The sequence below is a fragment of the Leptonotus elevatus genome, chromosome 2 (genome assembly GCF_054856555.1).
Source record: "Leptonotus elevatus isolate MCC_2025b chromosome 2, RoL_Lele_1.0, whole genome shotgun sequence".
In the NCBI taxonomy this organism is placed as follows: domain Eukaryota; kingdom Metazoa; phylum Chordata; class Actinopteri; order Syngnathiformes; family Syngnathidae; genus Leptonotus; species Leptonotus elevatus.
In genome coordinates, this window is record NC_141240.1 from 14,376,145 (window position 1) to 14,399,820 (window position 23,676).

Genomic DNA, 23,676 nt, shown 5'->3' on the forward strand with positions numbered 1-23,676 from the left:
TCACTTTCTGTCCAACAGATGGCGACCGAGATCCGAAGTCAACAGGTTCAACGGGGAAAGTGGCAGGTGTGTTGTGGAACTTGACCAAAGTATTTGACACCGAGCTGCAATAATCAGCACATTTTCACACCTGAACACAATCAACACAAGTTTAACGTGTCCAGATGCTGCAAATCACTGCTGGTAACATTCAAGCTTGAGTGGGAATTACTAAGTGAATCACACTTAACACAGTATGTCATTTCAAACTGCTTTTTATTACATCTTAAATAACAGTACATTTTAATATAGTTTCTATCTTGCATCCAGCTTTCGGTTGTACACTGACTGACTTGAAAATTAAATACAAAAGGTGTAAAGGGAATAAGGGGGTGCAGAGCTCTACGGTTATTTGATGGCGAAAAAGAGAAAAGGAACAGGAATTTAATCAATTTAGACTTTTATTCAATTCAGTTTGAATGTTTTTGTGTTTTTGCCTTTGCCAATTCCAGGCCTAACACACAATTACGGCACATCTTTTTGTACAGACTGTTGCAGAGAAAACAAACAAAAAAACAATGGCACTACTGCTAAAAGGAAGAGTGTTTTCTGTTTACAAGGAGAAGGGAACAAAAACAACAAAAAAAGTCTGCCATCCAGATGCTGCAAGATTTATTATTATTAAAGGGCAAGAAAAAAACCTGCTATAAAATGTTTCTTTGTAAGTGGAATTTTTTTTGCTACAGAAAGAATGGAAATTTGTTGTATTGGTAATGTTTCGGTGATTAGATGTAATGTATATATGCAAGTGTGTACAATTTACATTTACATCTAAACCATTTGTGTAATCCCTCCCAAGTATGGACTAAGCAACCTTTAATAATGCAGGGTTTGCTTCTCATGTGCATAGCTTTGACGTTTTTGTTGTATTATGGTATGCACGGAGGAGCAAAAACAACAACAAATTAGTCAAAACTGGGGGAAAAATAAAAATAAATACCACTGTATTGATATATTCAACAGGTTCTTAAAGAAAACATCAAAGGACTTAATTTCATATGCACCTTTAAGCAATTCTACAGCATGCGATTCTAAGAGATAACCCACCCATGGCAGACAATCCCCCCCCAAAAAAGAATTTTTTTTTTTTAGTTTTTAACTTAAAAAAGTTTCCATATTATTTTCAAACATTGATTTATACAACATGTCATTCACAGAGTAGTAACTGCATTTCCAAGCACGGAATGGGCACCTGTTCGAAAAAGTTTTGAAACGCAGTCTGGCTAAAATGGAGAGACTCATTACCCGACCGGTCACATCCCCCGGTTCCAACCACAGCAACACAAAACTACAGGAGAAAAGAAGTAAAATAAAATAAAGGGTTGGGTGGATTATGACCAATAGGTTAATCTTCATTTAATTAGTCTAGACTGGTGCCAGACAAAAAGGTTTAAGAATGGTTAAATGGTTTTGTTTCTTTTTGTTGTGTTTTTTTGCATTTTAAAATCAAGCATTCATTTATAACAGTATGTGCTTGGTTAGTTAATTTTTTCTCTCTCGACAATGTTCTATATATGCAAAGTTTACATTTTTGTGCAAAGAAAGACTTGTGGACTACACTGGGGGGGACAAGTTTCATGTGACTAATATACAGCAGGGTCAGAAGTGGCTTGAGGACTGTTTCTCTCGCTTTGTTCTCCAGTGGGATAAAGCTGAATTTCCAAGAATTCCACAAATTAAAACCCTCTTAAAACATGTAACGATTAGCAAATAAAACAAAGATTTGATCCTCATTTTAACAGACAACCTACAGATCTACTCTGACAGCGATGAAGAAAAAAAATATATTGAAAGATGGCCAAGAATGCTATAAGAGTTAGATCGCTGCTGTGTAATAATCTTCACTCAACCTGTGGTCATGAGAGGAATGCACAATTTTTCCATCCGTCCATTCTGAGACAACCAAATTCCTTGACCTGTACAGTTGGAGCTGAATGAGTGACAGACAATTGTGCTCTTTTAAGGAGGAGGAGGAGGTGGATGAGAGAGTGAGATTTTTGCCCTTAATAGTTTGTTGGGTGTTTTGAGTCAGTATCATGTTTTGAAAAGATTGGATATGCAATACAATTAAACATTGTGATGTTGGAATGGTCTTCCACGCAACTTTGGAGTCTGGATACCATCTGCAAATGAACAAACCACTGTTAGTTGATCAAATTACCCAACAAAAGGCTTGATGATGAAATACAAACAACTGATACAAAATACATTGTGCTTTGCGACTGCCGATATTAACCACTATTAACTATTAGAGACAGGCCACCACAGACGAGATTCTCCAGCTCAATGACGGCCTTTCCCAAACATTTAGAAGCTACGCAGCCCCTTCAATATCACGGTAGAGTCGTGCCTGCTGCTCTGCACAAACGATTGGTGCAGTGTCTGCAGCGATATGGACTCTACTATTGGTATGTTTAATTTTTAATGGCATCAATTATGATTAATTTAATCATAATTATTTAAATAAAAAATATGTAATGGTTATTTTACCAATATTTTAAATTTACAATATACCCCTTAACCAATTATTTTTGATGCGAGGAATAAAATGCAAAAACATTCTAATGAATACAATTAAGGGAAAAAACAGTTAAAAGAATGCAATAAATATGACAGGACTCGGACTGGATTTAAGAATGGAGCGAGCACACGGGCCATATTTGCCCACCTCTGCTGTAAATAAAGCCAAAATATGGACATCCTGGGGCCTTTTTGTACCTTCAGACTCTAGTTCCAGATCTTGAGGAAGCTATCCCAGGACCCTGTTGCCACTGCCATGCCGTCGTCAGTCACACCCAAGCAGCTCACTCGATTATCATGACCAGCCAAGACACCTGTGGACGCAGTGAAGACTCAAGAAAAGCACAACAAACTCATCTGTGTCTATGTAATAATTAGGGATGTCCTGATCACTTTTTTTTTTTTTTGTAACCAAGTCAGAGTCTTTAGTTGTACGCATCTGCTGATACAGAGCCCTGATCGAATACCTCAGCAATGCATAAAAAGAAAGAAAGCTTGCACCCAAATTTCCTCAAATTAATATAAAATAAACTTTTTTTTAAGTTATGTCGTTTGGACGAGTCACAACGCTAAGCTGTCGGTCGCTCTCTCAACTCTGGATGATACCTTTCAGTGAGGGGGCTTTATAATCAGGCTTTGCAGAGTATCTTGCCCGGAGTGTTTTCACATCATTGTGAGGAAACTCTCGTCTCTAAACGAGCGTACAGTACAAAGCTCTGCTCCAGCATGTAGGAGACGAGAGGCAAATGTGCCTCTGTGTGTGCCGCTTTGTTACTGTCAACTCCGACCATGACAAAATGTAAAATCCCAACCATAACATTGTGTAATATAAAATTACGCTCTTGACATTTGGCAAGCTCTTTATAGTTTGGGATTGTTTGGTCACTTTAGTGACCTTAAAATATCAGAAAATTAATACAAACAATCATTTTGCCCCTATTGCGATCAGCTGAAAATCATGTGTTTAGAAATAGGGGCCGTTCGGATCAGGACATACCTATAAATAATCAATCACGTGACACAATTTGGACATGCTTGAAAGTCTAAGACTTGTTTTTTCTTCTAGTGCATGTGGGGAGGGACTTGATTGCGACCGTGGAACTTAAGTTGCACTGAAATCACAATAGACCTCAGCCAATTTCGTAGGACTTCAGCACATTATGGTCAGACTTCATCTAAAAAATACATTTTAAGAATTACCTAAATGATTCAAACTTATTGAAGCAAAAGCGTGATGAACACATTTCCATCTTGACTGCTCAGTACAACATGACTAGAGCTACAAATAATGAAACAATTGAGTCATAATGTGAAGAGTCTTGATTCCCAAGAATCACAAAAAATAAAAATAAAAAATAAATCAAGGCAGTTGATTATTAAATGTCATTAAATGAAAAACCAACAGGTAAGTCTTTCTGCAAGGTGACTTGCCTACCAAGCAATCACCCTCTGCACTTCCCCATGGGTGTTATAATGCTACCTAAAATTAATGCCTGCACAGTTAATCAAGGTATAGTGATGGCAAAAAAATAACCCTAAAATGGCCTAATTCCATTTCCACTATTTCCTATGGCACATTTTAATTATAATAGGAGCAATCAAGCAGCATCACAGAATGTAATGCTGTCAACCTTAGAGGTTCCGCTGTACTCAAAATTTTGCTAAAAATAGCCACAAAACACATGGGTGTGTGTCAGATGTGAGACTTGAGTGATCAATAGGTGTAAAGTATTCATGCCTACCTATGGGGTTCCTCAGCTGTTGTAGGCGATACCTGCTGTTTTAACTGGCAAATGGAAAACTGACCTTCCATTTCTCTTCTTGCACACTAATAATATCCAACCAAATCTCGCAATTCACTTATTTAACATTACACCAACTAATATTTCTGAGATTAAAATGTGATCAACAAAAAATTATTTAACAGCCAACTAGTATCATCCTAACAGGCCCTGCCAAGGTACCAGCCTAACATGTCTTGAGGTTAAAAACTGGGCATTAGTGGAGAACGCATGGTGAAGAAAAAGCTTTAATGTTACCTTTTTGAAATGCGTGTTTAGAAAGACGGGAATCGTGTTGGATCTGTAATGCTTAGAAGTGTAAATCCCCCGCCACAAAAAAACAACAACAAAATACTACCTCTACTTTGCGGAAATTCACCCATTGAGGAACATTGCTTGGAACATATCGCCTGTGAAAAGTGAGGGACGACTCTATAGTGTTATTTATGCCTTATTTGTGGGGGATAGTAACTGGGCCTGCCCGCGAATACCAAACAATCTGTGCGTAAATGACGTCCACTGAAAAGCATTGTGGGAGGAACCACGAGTATGCAGGGGTCCACTGTACATTCATCGCCTATCTGTATGAAGAACAAGACAGCCGTAACAGAGAGCAACATACACAACATCAAGCAGAATATACCTGCACGATCGGCCTTCAAAGTGTCCCAGACATTGCAATTGAAGTCGTCATAACCAGCCAGAAGTAGGCGGCCACTCTTGGAGAATGCCACAGAAGTGATACCGCAGATGATATTGTCATGAGAGTACACCATCAGCTCCTGGTCAGCACGCAGATCAAACAGCCGGCAGGTGGCATCGTCTGAGCCCGTGGCAAAGGCATTGCCATTGGGGAAGAACTGAAGGAAAAATAAACGTAAAAAAAAAAAAAAATCACACATACAACTGAGGAAGCCGGCTCAAACGTGCACACACAGTCCTTTAAAAAAATAAAAATAAAACAGTGGCACTTACCATATTTTCACGACTATAAGGCAGACTTAAAAGTTTTAAATGTTCTCAAAAATCGATGGTGCATAAGGTGCACCTTATTGTGTGCACTTATTGAGTTGCAAAATCTGTAAAATCTGTTATGCGACTTCTGTACACACTCCATTGACTGAGTGTCGGAGCATTTCCCGCTGACACATTGCTTATGTACAGGAAAGGCGGACGTGGTTGAGATCGGCACGCGAATGTTAAAGAGTCAAAAATGAACATCAAAGAGCAAGGCACGAGGATCCTAAAGACCCGGTAGGTGTGTGCAAAACATCGGTTTGGCAAAGGACCCCGGAAAGTGGCATCAATTAAGAGACATACTTGCGAACTACAAGCTGTCAGTTACATGGTTGTACATGGGAATAGAGCAGCTGCGAGAGAATTCCACATCAACGAATCCATGGTTCAGAAGTGGAGGAAGCGGGAAAACGATCTTCGCCAAATTAAGAAGACAACGCAGAGTTTCTGCGGGAACAAGGCGAGGTGGCCAGAGTTGCAAGACTGACTTGAACAATTACTTTTTTTTTATCAGAGAAAAGCCGAGGGAAGCGTCTCTTCAGTCACCATTCGACTGAGGGCGCTAGCGCTAGCATTAAAGCTGTTCAATTCGGATACAGAAGATGAGGACTTTGATGGATTTGTAGATGAAGATTGATCCAAAAAAATAACAACTACATTGTTAAGTACAACCAAACTCATAAGGTAGCATGTATGTGCCCAATAATACCTGCCTTATGTATAGTTTAAAAACAAAAACAGCACCTGCAATTGAGACTGCGCCTTTTAATCCGGTGCACCTCTTGGCCACGAAGATATGGTTACGTTAGATGGCCGTGAAAGTGTCAAAGTACACATACAGACTTATTTAACCTGACATAAGGTTGGTGCGCCTTCCCATTCCTGGTATTTGAAAATTCTGGTATTGTGTAATTTATTCCGGCTTAAGATTTACAGTAAGGTATAGTGTACGAAGCCTTACGCAAATGGCATTGATGTCCGACTCATGGCCAGTAAAGGTCTGCCGGCACATTCCTTCTCTGATATCCCAGAGTTTGGCTGAGGCATCACAAGCCCCAGACACAAACAGCCTCGTGTCAGGTGCCAGCGAGAGACTCATGACATCCCCAGTGTGGCCAGCAAACGTGGTTGTCTGCTGTCCAGTCTCAATGTCCCACAGAGCGCTGTAATGAAGCGAGAGAGAGAGAGAGATACACAATCAAAATAAAGCTACTTAAAGGAAAATGAGCGAGTTCATCTCATCAGCTGTAAAAAGGCAAAATAGACTAAGCAAGCTCCAGAATGAAACGGCAACATTTAGGCTTCAGTCAAGTACAATCAGCGATGACACTGCAAAGTGCTCACTGCTGGACACAAAATGACATTGAAGCTGAGATTAGATAAGACCAATACTTCAAAGTAATGTTTAATTATAAACAAAGCATGTTGCTAATACGGTTTAGGAGTATTACAAACATATACATCTTATTTTTTATGCCTTGACTTGACAATAGTTTATAGAAGGGGGGGAGGGCATTATTATGAAATTAGCCAAGATGGTGAGCCAACATGTCTGTTTGAGGCAGAAGATATTGAAATGAACTGCATTGTGTGCAATGTAACAACTCACCAGGTGGTGTCTCCAGAGCTGGTGACAATCTGGTTGTCATCCAGGAAGCGACAACAGGACAGGTAGCCTGTTAGCAAAAGCAACAAGATCAAATGTTTGTGATGAATCTTAAAAAAAAAAAAAAACATACAAGAAAATGTCCCTTTGCAACTTGCTTCCTTTATTCATCTTAAGTTAGTTGAGGCTGTGTGCCCCTCCCTACGGTGAAGGAACAAGAACTTAAATGCTGACACACTTCCTGTGTCATGTGACACTGATCAGATGAATAATTCTTGCCCTCAAGCACAAAACTTTCATTAGTTAAAGAAAAAGCTATATAGCTACAGTATGTTCTATTTCTGCACAAAGCAGTCACAGACCATGTGACTGAAATGTAGTGATAGACAGATGTTTTTTTCAGGGCCGCTACCGTTAATTAGTAGTCAAGGAGGCCGATAACCCATACTTATATGCCGATATTCACTTTCACTAAACGGGAAAATATTGGCATACAAATTTGAGAGAGAAAAAAATACAAACTCCAAAAAAATACAAACTCCAATTCTTAACTTTGTTGAAATGCCTTTAAGGCATATGTTTGTTGAACATCTTTTCAAATTTGCAAATTGTTGGACAGTCATCTTTGTTTTAAAATTCAGACAAAAACTTCTGGGCACTTTTATTAAATACATTCCTTAAGTAAACACGGTTTTAAATTGATCTATTATTGGCGGTCAGATTAAAAAAAAAAAAAAAAGGCCAATGCCAATATTTGTCAAAATGCTGAATATTGGCATGGTCGATAATCTGTCTAACCCTACCAGAATATCTCCGACGTGAAAATCATTCAATCTGGCTAAATTGTAATTGAACGCTTGGCCAAAGAAACAACAAAAAAAGTGCAAGTGGCAGCATGGCATAGACCTTCATCTTTATTTATTAATTGGAAATAAGGATTCCTCAGCAGATTTTCTAAGAGGAATTTAAATGTTTTTTCCATGGTTGTGGTAAATTGAGATTAAGCAAATCAAGGTGGTGTGCAGCGTACCTGTGTGTCCAGCCAGCTCACGGCTAACGCGCACATTTCCCTCACGGGTCTTCAGGTTGTAGATGGAGCAGATGTTGTCCAAGCCTCCACATGCCACGTAGTTACCAGAAGGGGCATAGGCGCACGTCATCACCCAAGATGAGCGCAGCGGGATGGCATGGACCTGAAAAAAGGGAACATATTATTGAATATAAATAACATACAATGATCTATATTTATGGTTTTGAGGGGACGATACAAAAAAAATTATTCTAAAATATGTCCTACTTGGACAAAGAATAAATGCAGGCTTAATCTGAACTTGACCGTATGCCTTAGTAAAGCGATTCTCATCTGGTGGGTTGCTGGTAGTTATGAATCCCAAATGTTTAATGTGCAATCCATCTTATGTCCTATCAATGACTAATGGTCATATCCGGCCTCAGTGTGCATTTAATATAACCTCTCTAATGCACTTTGCACAGGTAAATGTCAATTTATGCAAATATGTGACATACATATCATGCTCCACTCTGCTGCTGTTCATTCAACGATGAAGAATATTGTTTTATATTGTCTTTTTTTCTTTTTCAAATGAATGAAATAAATAATTGAAATGAAAATGAAATTCATGCATTACCAGAGCTTGTTATGGAAAAAGACCTGTTCCCTGTGTCTATTAGTTTCTGAATGAATAGGAACTCAGACCATCGTCATTAATAAATGTACCTTGTTCGTGGTGTAGCTGTCCCAAATAATGAGTTTTCCATCCTGGGAGGCACTGACCAAAAGCCTAAAGTAAAGAAAGAAATTGTTTAAATTGTGTAGTATTTTATTGTACTTATTTGTACTCTATAAATCAGCATTCTTAATAATAGGCGGTGATAATACAGATTTTATTTTTTTTAAACAAAAAAGGAAAGAGTGGTGTCACTGGGGCTGAGCTTGAATATGCTGGTGAATCCAATAAGTAACTACAGCGACAGCTTTCATGCCCAATGGAGCACAAAAAGGCCCACTGGGAGCCTGCTCATCTTCACTACCGTGACACACACAGAACAGCACACTCAAACAGGAACATGCTCAACAAAAGATGGATTTACATGGAGATATTTTTTTGTCATTCCGACTAAAGATCTCGGGTCAACTGTACATCTGACATGACCTATTCTGATTTGTGGTTTAAATGTGAAAGTGCAACATCATCAGAACAGACATGTGACATACACAGATTGACGTAAACACCACATGATTGATCAAGATGGAGTTTGTTTACTTAGCACAGAAATTGTGATCACCTAACACTTATTTAAAGCAACCCACTTGATAAAAACAGGTCACAAGTAGTTTAAACAAGTTCTCACATTGCAGACAACCTCTGATAGGGCGTTGCCATTTTCAAGCACGTAAACGTCGTCACTAAGCATTTGACGTCAAGAGAGCGCATTCCGGATTGAACTGTTTACATGACGTGACAAAAGGAATATACTGTCCCTGTGAATCTGTACAAAATTCCATTTCATTTTCGGCTTGTTTATTCTGATTGAGGTATTTAACTGAACATTTCTAATACGTTTGGCCATTTGATTTGATCCTAATTGGAAGAGAAGGCTCCATGTAATATGTTAGAGGCAGAAAATGTATGGATGCCAGTTTTAGATGATTATAACACCTGTAACACTTGAACGTGCTTACTTTTCTACTGTAAACGATAAAGGATGGACTTTACTTCCAGTCGGACCTCAAAGATCCACAATTGGACAAACTACTAGAATGATTGTACAGCATACACTGTAAACCAGTCGCCCGAGTACGGTCCATGCACTTCTCGCAATTTTTCCCCCCTTGAAGCAAAAGTTAGGCAGACAAAAAAAAACGTATGTGTGTGTTAGGGCTGTCACAAATGATTATATTTCTAGTCAACTAATCGCCAACAGTACTCGACTAGTCAACTAATCGTATCATATGTAAATTGCGGCATATTGCGCCAGTAACCAGCTGCTCTTATGATAACCATCATTATCTTACAACTTGAATTCTTTCAGGTATGTACAAATTAATAATAGACATAATATAGACAATTAAGGTAATAATACATTCAACTTTTATTCAACTTTGGAGCTTGTACCAGCATTCCTGACATGTTTATAAAGGATGGAGCAGTTTAAATTGAAGATGCTATGGTGTGGCCTTACAATTTTTAGCTGTAAATATTTAGTTCATTTTAAAATGGAACCAAAACCCACACACTTTCACACAATTATGAAAATTGACTGATAAAGAAAACTAAAATGAACACTTGAATTGGCTTTTTTTCTTATTTAACCTTGTTCCTGGCCGGCAAATTTCTCTCTTTCAGTCATCGCCAGCCACAGGCCGGTGCCAGCACTGAGATTGCAGTGTCGTGCTGGCATTGATCGCAAAAGTCCATCTCTCCACACTCCGTCAAAATATACTGGACAGTCAGTGTGCAGCTTTACCATTGCTGCAATATGCTTCATATACTGCATTTGTGTGTCTTATCAGTGGGCAACTGCAGATTCAATCGGGCCTCGCTGGCTTCCAACCCGGAAGTGTATTTCTAATGTGCCTGTGTGAGTGGGTGATGTCATTATAGTATGATGCAATCAAGTTCTCCATTGAAAATCGGCAACTCTTCCATTCTTGCAGTAACAACTTACTTAAAGACGCGCTTCGTAATTGAAACAGGGTACCGTTTGGTTTTGCGTGAAACGTTGCACAGTAGTACTGACCCAAATCTGTCCATACTTAAAAAAATAATTTTAGTACCTATCACTACACTAGACACATTATTACTGCAAAGATGACTCTTCTCATTATAACAAACAACTTGAAATAATAATTAATCAGCAAAGGACAGCAGCAAAACTCAAATTATGTCTAACAGAGTTTAAATCCCTGCCGGAAGTTAAACTTTAAGGTAGCCTTATTTGTATCGCTCTTTTTTTTTATATATATATATATAGATTAGAGATTAAAATAATTTTTGTATTTTTTCGCCAAGTAAACACCCTCCTTGTAAATTAATATGCCTTTTGTTTCACAACAAAGACAACAGCAGTGTACAACAATGTCGTTTTAAGAAAAACAAAAAACAAAGAAGCAAACAAAAAAAGGATTAACACCTCATGGCCATACTGGTATTATTATTTTTTTTTTTTTCGATCGACGGTCAATACAATAATTCGGCCAGCCATTCTTCATACAGTTTATCCTCATTAGGAGCACAGGTAAACTGGAGCCTATCGCAGTTGATTGTGAGATGCGGGTTACCAACAATCCCAGGGCACATATAGACAATAAACCATTCATAGCTATGTACAATTATAGAGTTTTCAATTACCTAACATGCATGTTACTAAGATTTAGACATTTGTTGGGTTAACATTAGCAGACAGCCAACTCCACCCTCTTGTGTCCATGGGGTTAAAAGGAGCAGACACAGCTAAGATGCTGGGTCAAAACACGTGACCCTTTTTGGAGAGGCGAAATATCAGCTGGTAATCCAATAAATACCAAATCCCTATGGCAAATGAAACACTAGATGATGAAACAGAGGAAAGCTGACAGTTGGTAGGAAGTTGCACACTGCGATTGTGGGGCAACATTATTAAGTTCAGTTGCTGCTGTGGGGACGTGGAACAATGCAAGAATTTTTTTGATTTGATTTGATTTTTTTTAAAGTGAGGAATACTGCTCAATGAATCTCAATGATCTCACCACCATTTTGAGTATTTTCCCTACCCATATGCCCAACCAACACCTAAACCACAAACAGGACACACAACACAGACACATTCAAGAAAGGTAATGCATGTCCAATAAGCGTTGAGCTAAAATTTTTGCATTATTCTGCCTAAATACGCTACTGTAGAGTTGACTTTTTTCGAACACTAGTTTTATGTTAATCTAACTGAAGATGGCTTTGGGCAGATGTTAAAAATAGAGGAGCTTGTGGATGCAAGCTAGAGCTATTGTGTAATTCCAGGACTTCACAAGGGCCCTGAGGAGAAACGGCGAGCACAAAGACACTCAAGCAAGCTTTTATATCCATTTCCTGCATTTAGGCAAGGGAGTGGGTCGATGGCATGAAATATTTAGCTAATGGACTGACTGGAGCTGAGGAGAGTACCTTGAATCAGTGCCCCAGTGCATGGCATAGATTTTAGCCAGATGCCCCCTCAGTGTCCTGCGAGTGCGCATCTGAATTCGGCCAACTGGGTCAATGTTAGCTGTAATCTAAACAGGATTAAGAGGACAGACATTTTTACAAAGAGGGTTAACAAATCGCCATAGGAGAAGAATAAATAAATAAATGAATAAATCGGTGCAAATGCATGTCAGTGGCATTTACGTAAACAGATAATTATGAGCACCTTGACTATTTGTACACACTAGGCATCAATTTGAGAAAGAAATGTCATTACCTGAGACAGGGTAGCATCAGCACACGCTTTCCTGGCATCCTGAAACACAAGAATAGAAGTAAATTTGAACTAAGGTGGACGGTTGCTTATCTAATACTATGCTACAAGTTTCAGTCAACTTCAGTATAATTTCCATCCTGGCATGGCACACCCACTTTCTTGAACGAAAGAATGTGGGTCTGGAAACTAAAAACTGCCATTGACTACGACTTGGCCTGGTTTACGGGCGTCCGGGCAAATCAAATGTGTTTATTTGCTGCAACGTATTTTTCGTGGACACGTCAACGTCATTCTTTGGCGCCGGAAGTCTATCATCACACGAATCATCAAGTTTTTGCCGCAACGACGACACAAGTCATTCATTATTGTCTCTCTTTGAGTAGCCATGTTGAATTTACTCTATACCCGCCCACCGCTACTGTTTACTCCCGGACTTACATATGAATAATACTGTATTTCATATGTACGTCATTTCATATGTACTACTCTCGTACTACACATACGTCCCACATTTATGATGTCACATTGCCCTGCCTCAGAAATGCGCTTGATGCTGACAGTGACCAGACTCAACCCACTGGTTGATGTATTATCTGCAGAGTAAATAGATTGGGATTCCTTGTGTCGGTATTTTTGTGTAAAGAGAGGTTTTGCTAACAGTTTTGACTGACATCATTTTCACTGCTCACCAATATCATAACAGCACGCAAGTGGATTTGTCTTGAAATGGGTCAGAGTGAGGAACAAGTAAACAACCGTAAATAATAAATGTCTTAGCCAGTGTTGTGATTTGTATAAAAGTTAGTTCCTTTGATGGTGAGAAATATTTTTACAAAAAGTCTTTCCAATATAGCACGATTTCCAAATGCTTTCGCCTCAGACACACATTGTAAACATCGGAGATGGTCAGCTAATTTCCAGGACTTTCGCTTTTTGCTTCTGTGAGGTCATATCTCAGAAAAGTCGTCACTTCCTGATGTAAGGACGAAGCCCTTCATTCTTTTCAACACGCACAACCGAGGGCTAGTGGTTGAAAGGGCTATAAGCGGTAGAACTGAGATAGGCCCGGGTATTGGTGGCATGAAGCTTGTTAGCCTGTAAAATCCATGTATTAACCACATCACAGTTTCAGACGCATGAAGCATGTGAAAAAAGTACCGTTTATAATCTGGAAACGACGGCAACCTAATTTACAGTACATTAAAAATGTTTTAATAAATTAATTGACAATAAAACCATGATGCAAGGCGGGAGCTGACTTACTCGGATCTGGTTCTTGAGCTGCTCAGCCTCTTGGCGTAGCTGATCCAGTTCACTCATTTTCCTCTAATGGTGTGCTTCGCTCCGCCGCCTAGACTCTTTCTGATCTGAGGATGACAAGATAGTATTAAGTTATAGGAAAGTTAGTAACTTTGTTAAGTAAGCTGCATCGTGACTGTACAGTAACACTACTACACAGAGGTAAAAACTTTCTGCAATTTTATTGGACAATGAAACTGAATAATTTTTGAAAATCCAGTCTGCAAGGGCCAACGTTGCAGAGTCACAACAGGCAAACAATTTCAAAACAGTTCAACAGTTCTCTCACCATCTTGAAACTGTTACCTAGCAACAAGCAGTTGGCAGACACTACAAGCTTAATCATTTTGAGAACTACATTAAATTAATTTGTCCTCATAACAGCAACACAGAAAACCGCTGATAGCCCTTCAACACTAAGACAATAAGAAGGGATTCAAAGAACAAACAAAAAACGGGACCAAACATTACCTAACAAAAGTTCACCCAAAACAGGCAAGGTTCCGGCTACTTGGACAGCAGAAGGGTAGACCACAACACCACTTTGGCTTTTGCAGCACTATAGGTAAAACACAGGTGCGCGCGATTGATGGGAGGCAGAAAATGTTGCTGCTCTGGCCTTGGGACTCTCAACTACCCTCCAATGTCATTCCTGTAATCCTGGGACACAGTTGATTCAGCTCCTCCAGCCAAATCCCTTTAAGACAAAACCTGCTGATGATCTGAAAAGCAGTGGCTATCCAGCTGACCCCAATCCTTGGGTTGAGGCTCTTAGCATCGACACTTTCACTTTCCATACATGTAGAATGCAAAAATAGTGGCAACTACAATAAACTATGGCTTTCAGTAGTGGCATCGACAACTGATGCAAAACAAACTGTTAATCCACTTTGCTCATTCAAGTTGCACCAAGTTGGCCATTAACTCAAGCATAACTAAAATATCAAACATGACCGAAACGTACATTTTTGAGGTAGCCTTGTCCACTCAAAACAATCATTAAAACGTCAAATACTTATAAAGAAAAACAACATTCTCCTATCTTACCCCAACTATTGCTGCTTTCCAGGGTATCGTCGGCACGTTCTAAAGGAACACCTTATCCTTGAAGGAACAACCCGGTAGCTACCAGTCATCTGATTGGTCAGTGTTGGTAAATAGGTCTAGGCCAGGCATCTTAACTACCTAGCGTAATCTTCAAGACACTGAAATATCTCATAACAATATCACAGGCTAATTCTCCTCTCTCTCTTATTATAATGTGTTACAGGGTAAATGTTTTAGAACATAAGAATGTTAAACCACTGAGCCATGGAGCAGCTTGTCTCTAATATTGAAGTTACATGTGAACAATCCCCTGATGTGTTGCTGAACCTTTTGGTCAAAGGTTCGAAATGAAATGCAATCTGTTGGTCAAATTTCACATTTTGCTCCTTATATAGGACACACTGCAAGGCAAAACTGCAATTGGGCACAACACGATTACGTCCTTTAAATGCAGCAAGTCGTAGGCGGAAGCGGACCCATTCAGTTTCAGATCGAAATGCAAAGTGAGTAGTACCATCCGTGACATGTAATTTTTTGTAACATGGACCTTGCTCTCCGTCAAAAACGCCAAGCATGAAGCCGCGCAGGACCCAAAACAAGTATGCTATATCCTCACAACCATTAATTACATTTTACTTATAGGTTTTGCTTAGTGAGCGTAATTACGGCCAGAGTAGTACTCCAAGTGTGGATATTTTGTAGGGTCTTGGTGAAGTTAAATGAGGAAAAGCGTTATCTTCATTGCAGTTTGAACACTTCCAAAACTTGTAGAATAAATAATTTATACGACTACAATGGATGGATCGATGGATGGATTTTCAAACTCAAACTCAGTCCAGACTCCAAGAAAACCTGTAAAAGGTTTTATTCAAGCGCACACTCGCACCACGCACAAGCTTGACACAGGCTGCAGCTCTGCTTTAGGCTAGAGGTGGCAGTCACGAGTAAAAAAAATAAAAAATAAAAAAAGTGACAAACTGCGCAATGTTTCTTCAATCAGGCAAAAACATATCTTATCTGAATATTTGATTATTTAATAGAATTTTCAGTAGGATAGTCCAATACTAAAATATTCAACAGCTGCAGTCCTACAGGCTCCAGCCTATATTGTCATATTTTCATTGATTAACTAATAAAACCCTTTCTTCAGGTCCCAGGGATTCACGTGCAATTGCATTGTCAATTACTAATATCAGCATTAAGGTGTGATTGCGGGCTAGTGGTGGTGTGTTGAGGCCAACTCTGTAGCAGCAATAGAAAGAGCATTGACTTCAGTGCCTTCTCTTTCTGCCAGCTATTTTTAGAGGTAGAGTGGTGAGAGGGAAGAGAAAGAGGGTAGGGAGGGAGCAGACTTCACATTTTCCAGCCACTCCTATCAGTGCCGACATCTCCTGCACTGCATAGTAACGAGCAGGGGGGAAGTGCCATGCATGCAGGCACAGATCAGTATTTCTCATTACTATGAAACATCATATAATTCCCTCTCACATTCACACAGCACAAACTTAAAAAAAATGGACAAGATGAACCTCCTACCTAGAGCAACATAATGTTGGCCTCCACCTATGACGGGGCTCTATATTGCGATCAATTTGGGCATTCAGGCGCCCTAATTTTACAATGGTGCAACTGAAAGAAAGAAAAAAAAAAGGTTGCACCGATGCAACCAGGTGATAGAGGGGTAAAAAAATGTCTTAACTTCAAAAGCCTCACTTGGGCTCATCAACGGACACACATACAGTATTCATGGTCTCAGTCAATCAGAGCTAGTGAAGGGTGGGACCTTGCTCTGATTGGTCCTGTTTCAGATATTCCTGTACTTAAAAAAATTATATATTGAACACTGAAAAAAACATTCCTGAAGGCATGCATGTGTTAATCCGAACGATTTGGATCAAAACCCTGAACAACTGAAATTAATACATTCCAAGAGAGTACGTGTTTGTGAGGTTACACTGTAGTGAATGGAGGTTAATTTTAAGTGAATCAACACTACAGCTTTGGGGTAGCATCTTTTCATGATTCACAAATATGCTTTAATAGCACTATAGGGGATTACATTACACTACACTGTACATTCTATGTATGCAACAACAGTGGACATTCCTTAAAATTCAGATATTTTGATCAGCATTTTTCTCGCTGAATAATTGTGTTTTATTGTAGTTTCTTTCTTTCATTACCCAGCCTTACACATGTCAATAAAATGCCTACTGTGGTTGTCTGTTACTGCATTGCAGTGGCGCTTTAAGCACCAAGTCTTTTCAGTAAATTGCCAGTCTTGTGGAATTGTAGGTAAAGAATTTGTTGACCAGTTTATTAATCATTTAACTGTCAATAGGCTAAAATACAACTTTACAAATTTGATGTGGTACATCATAGTTCAAGAAGGTATGATGCATGCTTGCTTATTTTGCCACATGAAAAAAAAAATTCCTTCATTAGATAATAATCTCATAGCTATATCGCACGTTTTTCCAATATTGTGCAACCCTACTCAGAATCATCACACTATACAAGCAGTAGTGCGCAGACAGTACATTTGGGGGTTCACAAGAGGCTACTTAATGATGACATAAGGGGTAAGCAATGACCAGCTCTGATGCAAAAGAGGATCGAGACACAAGATTCAAGATGAAGGACAGGGCCAGATTAAACTAATGCGAGGGAACAAGCAGAGAGTCGGAACCTCAACTAAAGCCTTCGGTAACAAGGAGAACAAGCAAGGTCCTAAAGTTACTTCATTTAGTTTTTTGTGGAATTGTTAGCCATTGCACACACACTAGTTTCAAATCAGGCACAAAAACAATGCGGTTTAGTAAGTAAAAGCAACAGGTTTTGCTGTCGTAGTTTCTAAATTTAAAGTGTGCGTAGCAGCAAACTACTTTCTTCGGGAGAAATTGTGAGATTTTGGCCTATGAGACAAAGTGACATCAGAATCACACGAGTGATTTTGCCGACTAAAACAGCACATTTGAGTAAAAAACGATTTGTTAAAAACGGATAAGTCGGCGCTGAAACCGTCAGGCTGTCATCAAAGTGTGTACTGTGTAAAGCCATTTTTACCTATTAAACTGCCTTTGAAAAGAAGTCCAACGGACCCGTCAGCCTATGTGGGATACTGGCTTAGCGTCTAGCAGCGCCACATTTTACAAAGTCAGAATAGAGTTGTGTTGATGTTGGTGGTAACAGTTTGTGACGGCAATTTAAACTCCAAAAATCCAACTAAGATTATATAGTGCATACTAACCGGATTAAACATGTCAGGATGGATACGTGGATTAGAGTTCTTTGACATGCCAGCTCCGAGTCCTCCGACCCTCAGCATTGTACTCAAGTTACAGTACATTCGATTTAGGCAAGTAAAATATCAATGGACTATGGGGAAAAAATTGTCCAATAAATGGATAAAGTACAACTGGATTGCACACATCAATATGTTTGTAAGCTTTTTTTGATATGCTACACTTAAGTGTATACAGTAAACACTGAATGAAGGCCAATATAACTGTATCAACGATACTGATTTTGGGGTCGCATCTTCCACAAATAAGCATTTGCTTGAGCCAGGAGCATGGATGTAAACATTGCACATCATTGTTCTTAAAAATAAAAAAATCTGTATTTACTACCATATATTTTGAATGGTATGTTTCCTCTTAATAGAAGTTTTATTGTTTTTAAATTGACCTTTAATCAATTTGTATCGCCGATATGAAACGTAAACTTGTGATTTTTCAGCCATATCACCCAGCCCAAATAAGCACGTTACATTTAAAAAGGCATTTATTTCATCTTTATAATCTTAATCTGGTTTATTTGACGTTTTCATAGCTGCGTTAACCTCTCATTAAAGGTTAAATATTATAAAGTTAAAATAAAACTACCTAACTCCACCTTTTTTATTTTATTTTGGTCTTTCTTTGGAATAGTAAAATAAAAATAAAAATTCAATAATAGACTGATATGAAATACTTCTATTGCGAAACACTTCATATCACCCAGCCCTATTTTAGAGTGACGTCATTACACTGGTGATGATTCCGAAAATTGTCAACTTTTTGTGCTTTGACACAGAATCGTGATACCGTTTAATTTCACATGATTCAATCGACTCTGTACCCAAATCGGACCATACCAAACAAAAACAAAATTACCAACTTCGGTAACCAACTTTATCACCTATTGACAGTACCTGACTTCCTATACCTTTTATTTCTAGGGGTGCACCCAAGCCCCCAGTCTAATCAGAGTCTGTAGTTTGAGAAAAATTAATCTACACCGTCTTTTATTCTAAATCCTGACAACATTACGCTGGTTTCCAATTGCTGCTTATCTTTGTCATGAATCTGTCAGCAGCTAACTGCAAGTTCTGCCTGTAATGCGTTTCTACAAGGTGCCATAGTCTTGATGAGGACAGAGCATCATGAAGCAAACATTTTTTTATTTTTTAAGAAAGGTGTTTCCCCTTTTTCTTTTTCCTTGATCAAAAATATTCAGCAGATGTGGCGATAAGAGAACAGAGTGGTTTCTCTTACTACAAACACACTTACTTGTGCTCATCCGGACTGCAGACAATATTACTGCATGACATTAGCAAGTCACAGGCTACGTTCTGACAGGAGAACTGATGCCAACAGCCAAACTTGAGCTGAAACCATGTCATGAGGATGGTAAAATGCAGGAGGGGCACTGTGCGTTTTACATGAGCATATGCGGAGCATTTACCTAAATTAGGTCAGTCTGATGTAGATTTGGTCAATAGCCTGTGTCATCACAATCATCTTTATTGGGCAAGTATATTAGTAATAATAAACGCACACAGACGGAATTTGTCTCTGGTAGTATGAGCTAAACTATTATGCAGAGAAGAGCAACTATGACAAAAATAAAATTTAGGATGTGACAAGTACATAAAGTATATTTAAAGTGACCGGTTGAGCAGTCAGAGTGTCGTTAAACCACAATGACTGATAGCAAGATGCTACTAAATATAAACTTGAGCTGGGCGCTATATCCTTATCGAATTGCTATCTTGATAAGAACATTCAAGATATTAATTATCAAAAATTTGAATGATATTCATGTGGACTTGCTACAGTTATACTGCATGTAAAGCTAAAATATTTCGAACACATGAAAAAGTTTCGCTGTCTGTGAAGAACTTTTGAAATCTTTTACAAACTCTGACGAAAACCCTTAATTAGCTACATTCACATGCTTTTGTCGCTCAGTGAGACAGGAAACTTATCACTTATGGATTTATTTAAATTTTTACTTTGTAAAAAAATAAAAATAAAATAGAAAGCTGACACTGGGAACTCCCTACATATTTTATATATATATATATATATATATATATATATATATATATATAAAAAAAATATGATGACATTTTTGAAAACTTAATTCAGTTGAAAACTTAAGGAACTATTTAATTGCTTAGTTTTTAATTTAGTGTAAAACATGCCGATGACCCCGGAAGCTCACTGCAATTTTTTTAAATCATTTTTAAACAAAGCTGTCAATTCTTTATGTTTGAAATTAAAAGAAAAAAGTAATTTTTTTAAACTTTTGACGCTAAAAATGTCTTCTTCTTTTTTTACTGCAAATGAATATCAGCTTGAAATATCGGTTATCGGCCTCTTTGACTAATAATAACCGGTATTGGCCTTTAAAAAAAACATCGGTCTATCACTAGCGGAGACTACGGCTGAACGATTTTGGAAAATAATCTAATTGCAATTGTTTTCACTAAATTTTGCGATAGCAAATTACTATGAGATTTTTTTTAGGTCCTGTTCTATTTTTCAACATACACAAATAAATCTGTTATCATAAACATCAAGAGATTTATTAAAAATAAATCAACCAATGACAAGCCTTAAATAAAACTTTTAACTATAAACTTTAATCATAAAAGTGCAAAAGTTTTCAAGGTTCTGTACTTTCAAAAAGTCACACTAAAAATGAACACAAAATATGTGTACAGTATATTCTCATTCAATCTTAAAAAGAAAAAACTATTTTGGATACCAATGAAAATATTAAATTCACTCTGTAACAGCAATACATGAGCAAAATAAGTATAGCACTCTCAACCACAAAAATTGTTCTGTATAGTTGCGAGTGGCTCACTGATTTTTTTGCACAGTCGGTACCGCCCACCGCTGTCATTGGCAGGCCGGCACATGCGCGTGTGCTACAAAGGTATTGCGCAAGGAACCCATGAGAAATCAAAATAAATAAATACATGTAAAATATCGATACTAGCGCTCTGGTATCGATCAAAAACTCACTCGATTCTATCAATCGATCTGCACAGCCCTACTGATCACACACTGTCCACATCCTCTGCTGCGCCCCTTTCACAAATGATCAATCAAATCGCAACCCTTCGCGATGACATAATCGCGTGTTTTCAAATCACAAATGCAATTAATCGTTCAGCCCTAGTTGAGACTGTCAGTAAGTAATAATAAAAACAATTGCACTATTCTTTTTTTTTCCACTGAACCCATAGTAATATCATTATCAGATTATCCATATCTGGCATGAATATCAAGATATGAAATTTTGTCCATATCGTCCAGCCCTAGTATAGATAGACCAAAGTAAAAAGGTCTGAATTAATCATGCACTGTATGCTCCCTCTAAAGAAGTTGAGTAAAGGGATGTGGAAGTCATTTGGGATTCATACCGAGAAGGGGCCATCACTAATGGCATTTCAGAGTGACAAAAGATTTGAACACAGTGCGCATGTGTCTTTTATACTCCTCTTCCTCCTGGTTGCTGGGTGAAAGCCTAAGTGCTTTTAGGAAGTGATGCATGTCAAATGTGGCTGAAATGCAACCAGGTCATGAAGAATGCTGCTATAAGAGGATGTGGAATTCAGAAACGTACGGAAGGATATTGCTCCTAGACATATTGTAAACGCCCCATCCAGTCTCAGTCTGACATCCCCGACAACACGCAGCTTGTTGTTGGGACACGTTAAGTCAAATTCATTGCAGATAGCACTTTCTACAACTGACACAATAGTATCAATTCAAATGACATCCATCCAAACTCATTGTAGATAGCACTTTCTACAATTGACACACAATAGTTTATATTCAAATGGCATATTCAAACAAACAAAACAAAACCCAAATTTGTTTAACAGTTGTGGGTTATTGTACGACATTTGTGCAGTTTGTTGTAATGCAAAGGTTAGAAGTTGACAGGATATTATATTTTTTTCCCTACAGCGCGTATTCCACCCCCATAGGTTTCCGTAGCTCCCACCCTCCCTGTTGTTTCCGTTACAGAGTACATACTCCACTCCATAGCACAACATGGCTACGGCTAGAGAGAGCAAAGTGTTTGTGACCAAGAAAGGCGTTTGTAGCTGGAGTTTGCGGCAACAGAAGTGGAACAAGCGACTGCATGCTACAAAGTTTGTTTAAAGCTCACTGCAAGAAAAAGCAGCAAGCACATCAAACTTATTTCAGTATTTTAAACTAAGGCATCCAGCCAAGTGGGTGAAAAGCCAAGCATTACAAGGGAAACAAGGCCGCAACAACTAAGAAACTCCCGGTAAAAAGCAGCTTGCTGTGGAGGAGTCATTCACACAAGGAAGCACATATGTTAAGAACGGGGCACAATGGAGAGTGATCACTGAAGCGAACGTGCTGCACAACACTCAAGATATGGCACCCATGTTTACAGTGGAGAAAACTAGCTTACTAGCTACTAGCTTACGCCATTTGCATAACAGTAATCAAGAGAAAATCTGCAGAAAGTTGGAGGGAATGCCAGGCACAGACCTTAAATCCTGCATCTCTGCCAAAATGTGATGTTTATTTTGGTCATTTAGTGAGGAGTACAAGTAGTACTTTTTATCCTTTGGGAAAAAGTTGGGAAACACAAAATTGCACTTTATCGGCCTCATACAATGTGCAATGCTACATTTATGTTTTTTTAAGTACAGTGATACTTCGGAGTTTTAACATAATTCGTTCCTGCGAAGTGTTCATAGGAAATAATGTAAATGCAATTAGTCCGTTCCCCCAAGCTTCAAAAACAGAAAATTCGTATTTGAATTTCTATTTATGTTCTGTACATTTACATCCTGTACAGTACTTAATAAAAAATACCTTACTTTTTTTGTTGTGTGATGGCATCAGTGGATGATAAATGCTATGTTAATGCTTGTTTTAGTTCAGTGCTGAGTTTGTGTATTTTACATTGGGCATATTATTAGACTACCAAGCGGTCTTTGCGTGCGTTGTTGAACAGCTAAAGGGGGGTCCTCGTGCCAGTATTTACAGAAGTAGTCACGGTAGTTACAACGGCGCGATAATCTCCTTCCTAATTCCACTGTGGTTCGTAGTTTTGTCATGGTTTTCTTTGCTGCCACTGGCACTCTTGTCTTTCTTTGGGCCCATGGCGAAGAAAATTGTCTTGGAAAAATCAAAATACGCTCGCGAGTATAGAGCACCTCCGAGAGTATTCACGATCTGACTGGAAATGAGCAGTGCACTGTCTCGTGAGCATTCGGCATTGCTCGGCTTTGCTTGGTTTGGGTGTTCAAACTAAGGCAGAAGTTTTGCACTTTAATTCCAAATATCGTTCCGTCCACTCCAGAGCATCTACGACTCCCCTATAAAGCGGCCAAACTGGAACACTTGTTATCCCTGTGGTCTGTTGTCATATTATGCATGTGGGCATTATGTTGTGGGTGATCATACAATAGTGAAACAAAAGGGTAGACAGCGCAATAAGCTTAGGTACATTTTAAATATTTACACTATACGAGTCAAGAAGAATGTTGGCGCTTGAAATAGCCTGAGGCCGTGCAACCTATTTTCCTCTAAAAATCTAGAGCAAAATCCTGGGGCTACAAAGGAGCATGCATAACGTGACACA

General features: G+C 38.6%; 1 protein-coding gene across 3 annotated transcripts in view; it reads right to left on the reverse strand.

Moving 5' to 3' along the window:
- Positions 1-238: 238 nt before the first annotated feature.
- Positions 239-23,676, reverse strand: part of LOC147178533 (guanine nucleotide-binding protein G(I)/G(S)/G(T) subunit beta-1) — a 36,110-nt gene continuing 12,672 nt past the window's right edge. The window contains exons 1-11 of one of the 3 annotated variants that reach the window (XM_086069367.1): positions 14,767-14,844; positions 13,684-13,787; positions 12,421-12,459; positions 12,126-12,232; positions 8,702-8,765; positions 7,994-8,156; positions 6,967-7,033; positions 6,319-6,520; positions 4,984-5,200; positions 2,758-2,873; positions 239-2,162 (exon numbers count right to left, since the gene is read on the reverse strand). In XM_086069367.1, coding sequence (XP_085925493.1) covers positions 2,767-2,873; positions 4,984-5,200; positions 6,319-6,520; positions 6,967-7,033; positions 7,994-8,156; positions 8,702-8,765; positions 12,126-12,232; positions 12,421-12,459; positions 13,684-13,740 — 1,023 coding nt within the window. In that variant the 5' untranslated portion in view covers positions 13,741-13,787; positions 14,767-14,844 and the 3' untranslated portion in view covers positions 239-2,162; positions 2,758-2,766. Of the gene's footprint in view, positions 2,163-2,757; positions 2,874-4,983; positions 5,201-6,318; positions 6,521-6,966; positions 7,034-7,993; positions 8,157-8,701; positions 8,766-12,125; positions 12,233-12,420; positions 12,460-13,683; positions 13,788-14,190; positions 14,367-14,766; positions 14,845-23,676 lie in introns of those variants that run through there. The other 2 variants (XM_086069365.1, XM_086069366.1) reach the window with 2 other exon arrangements.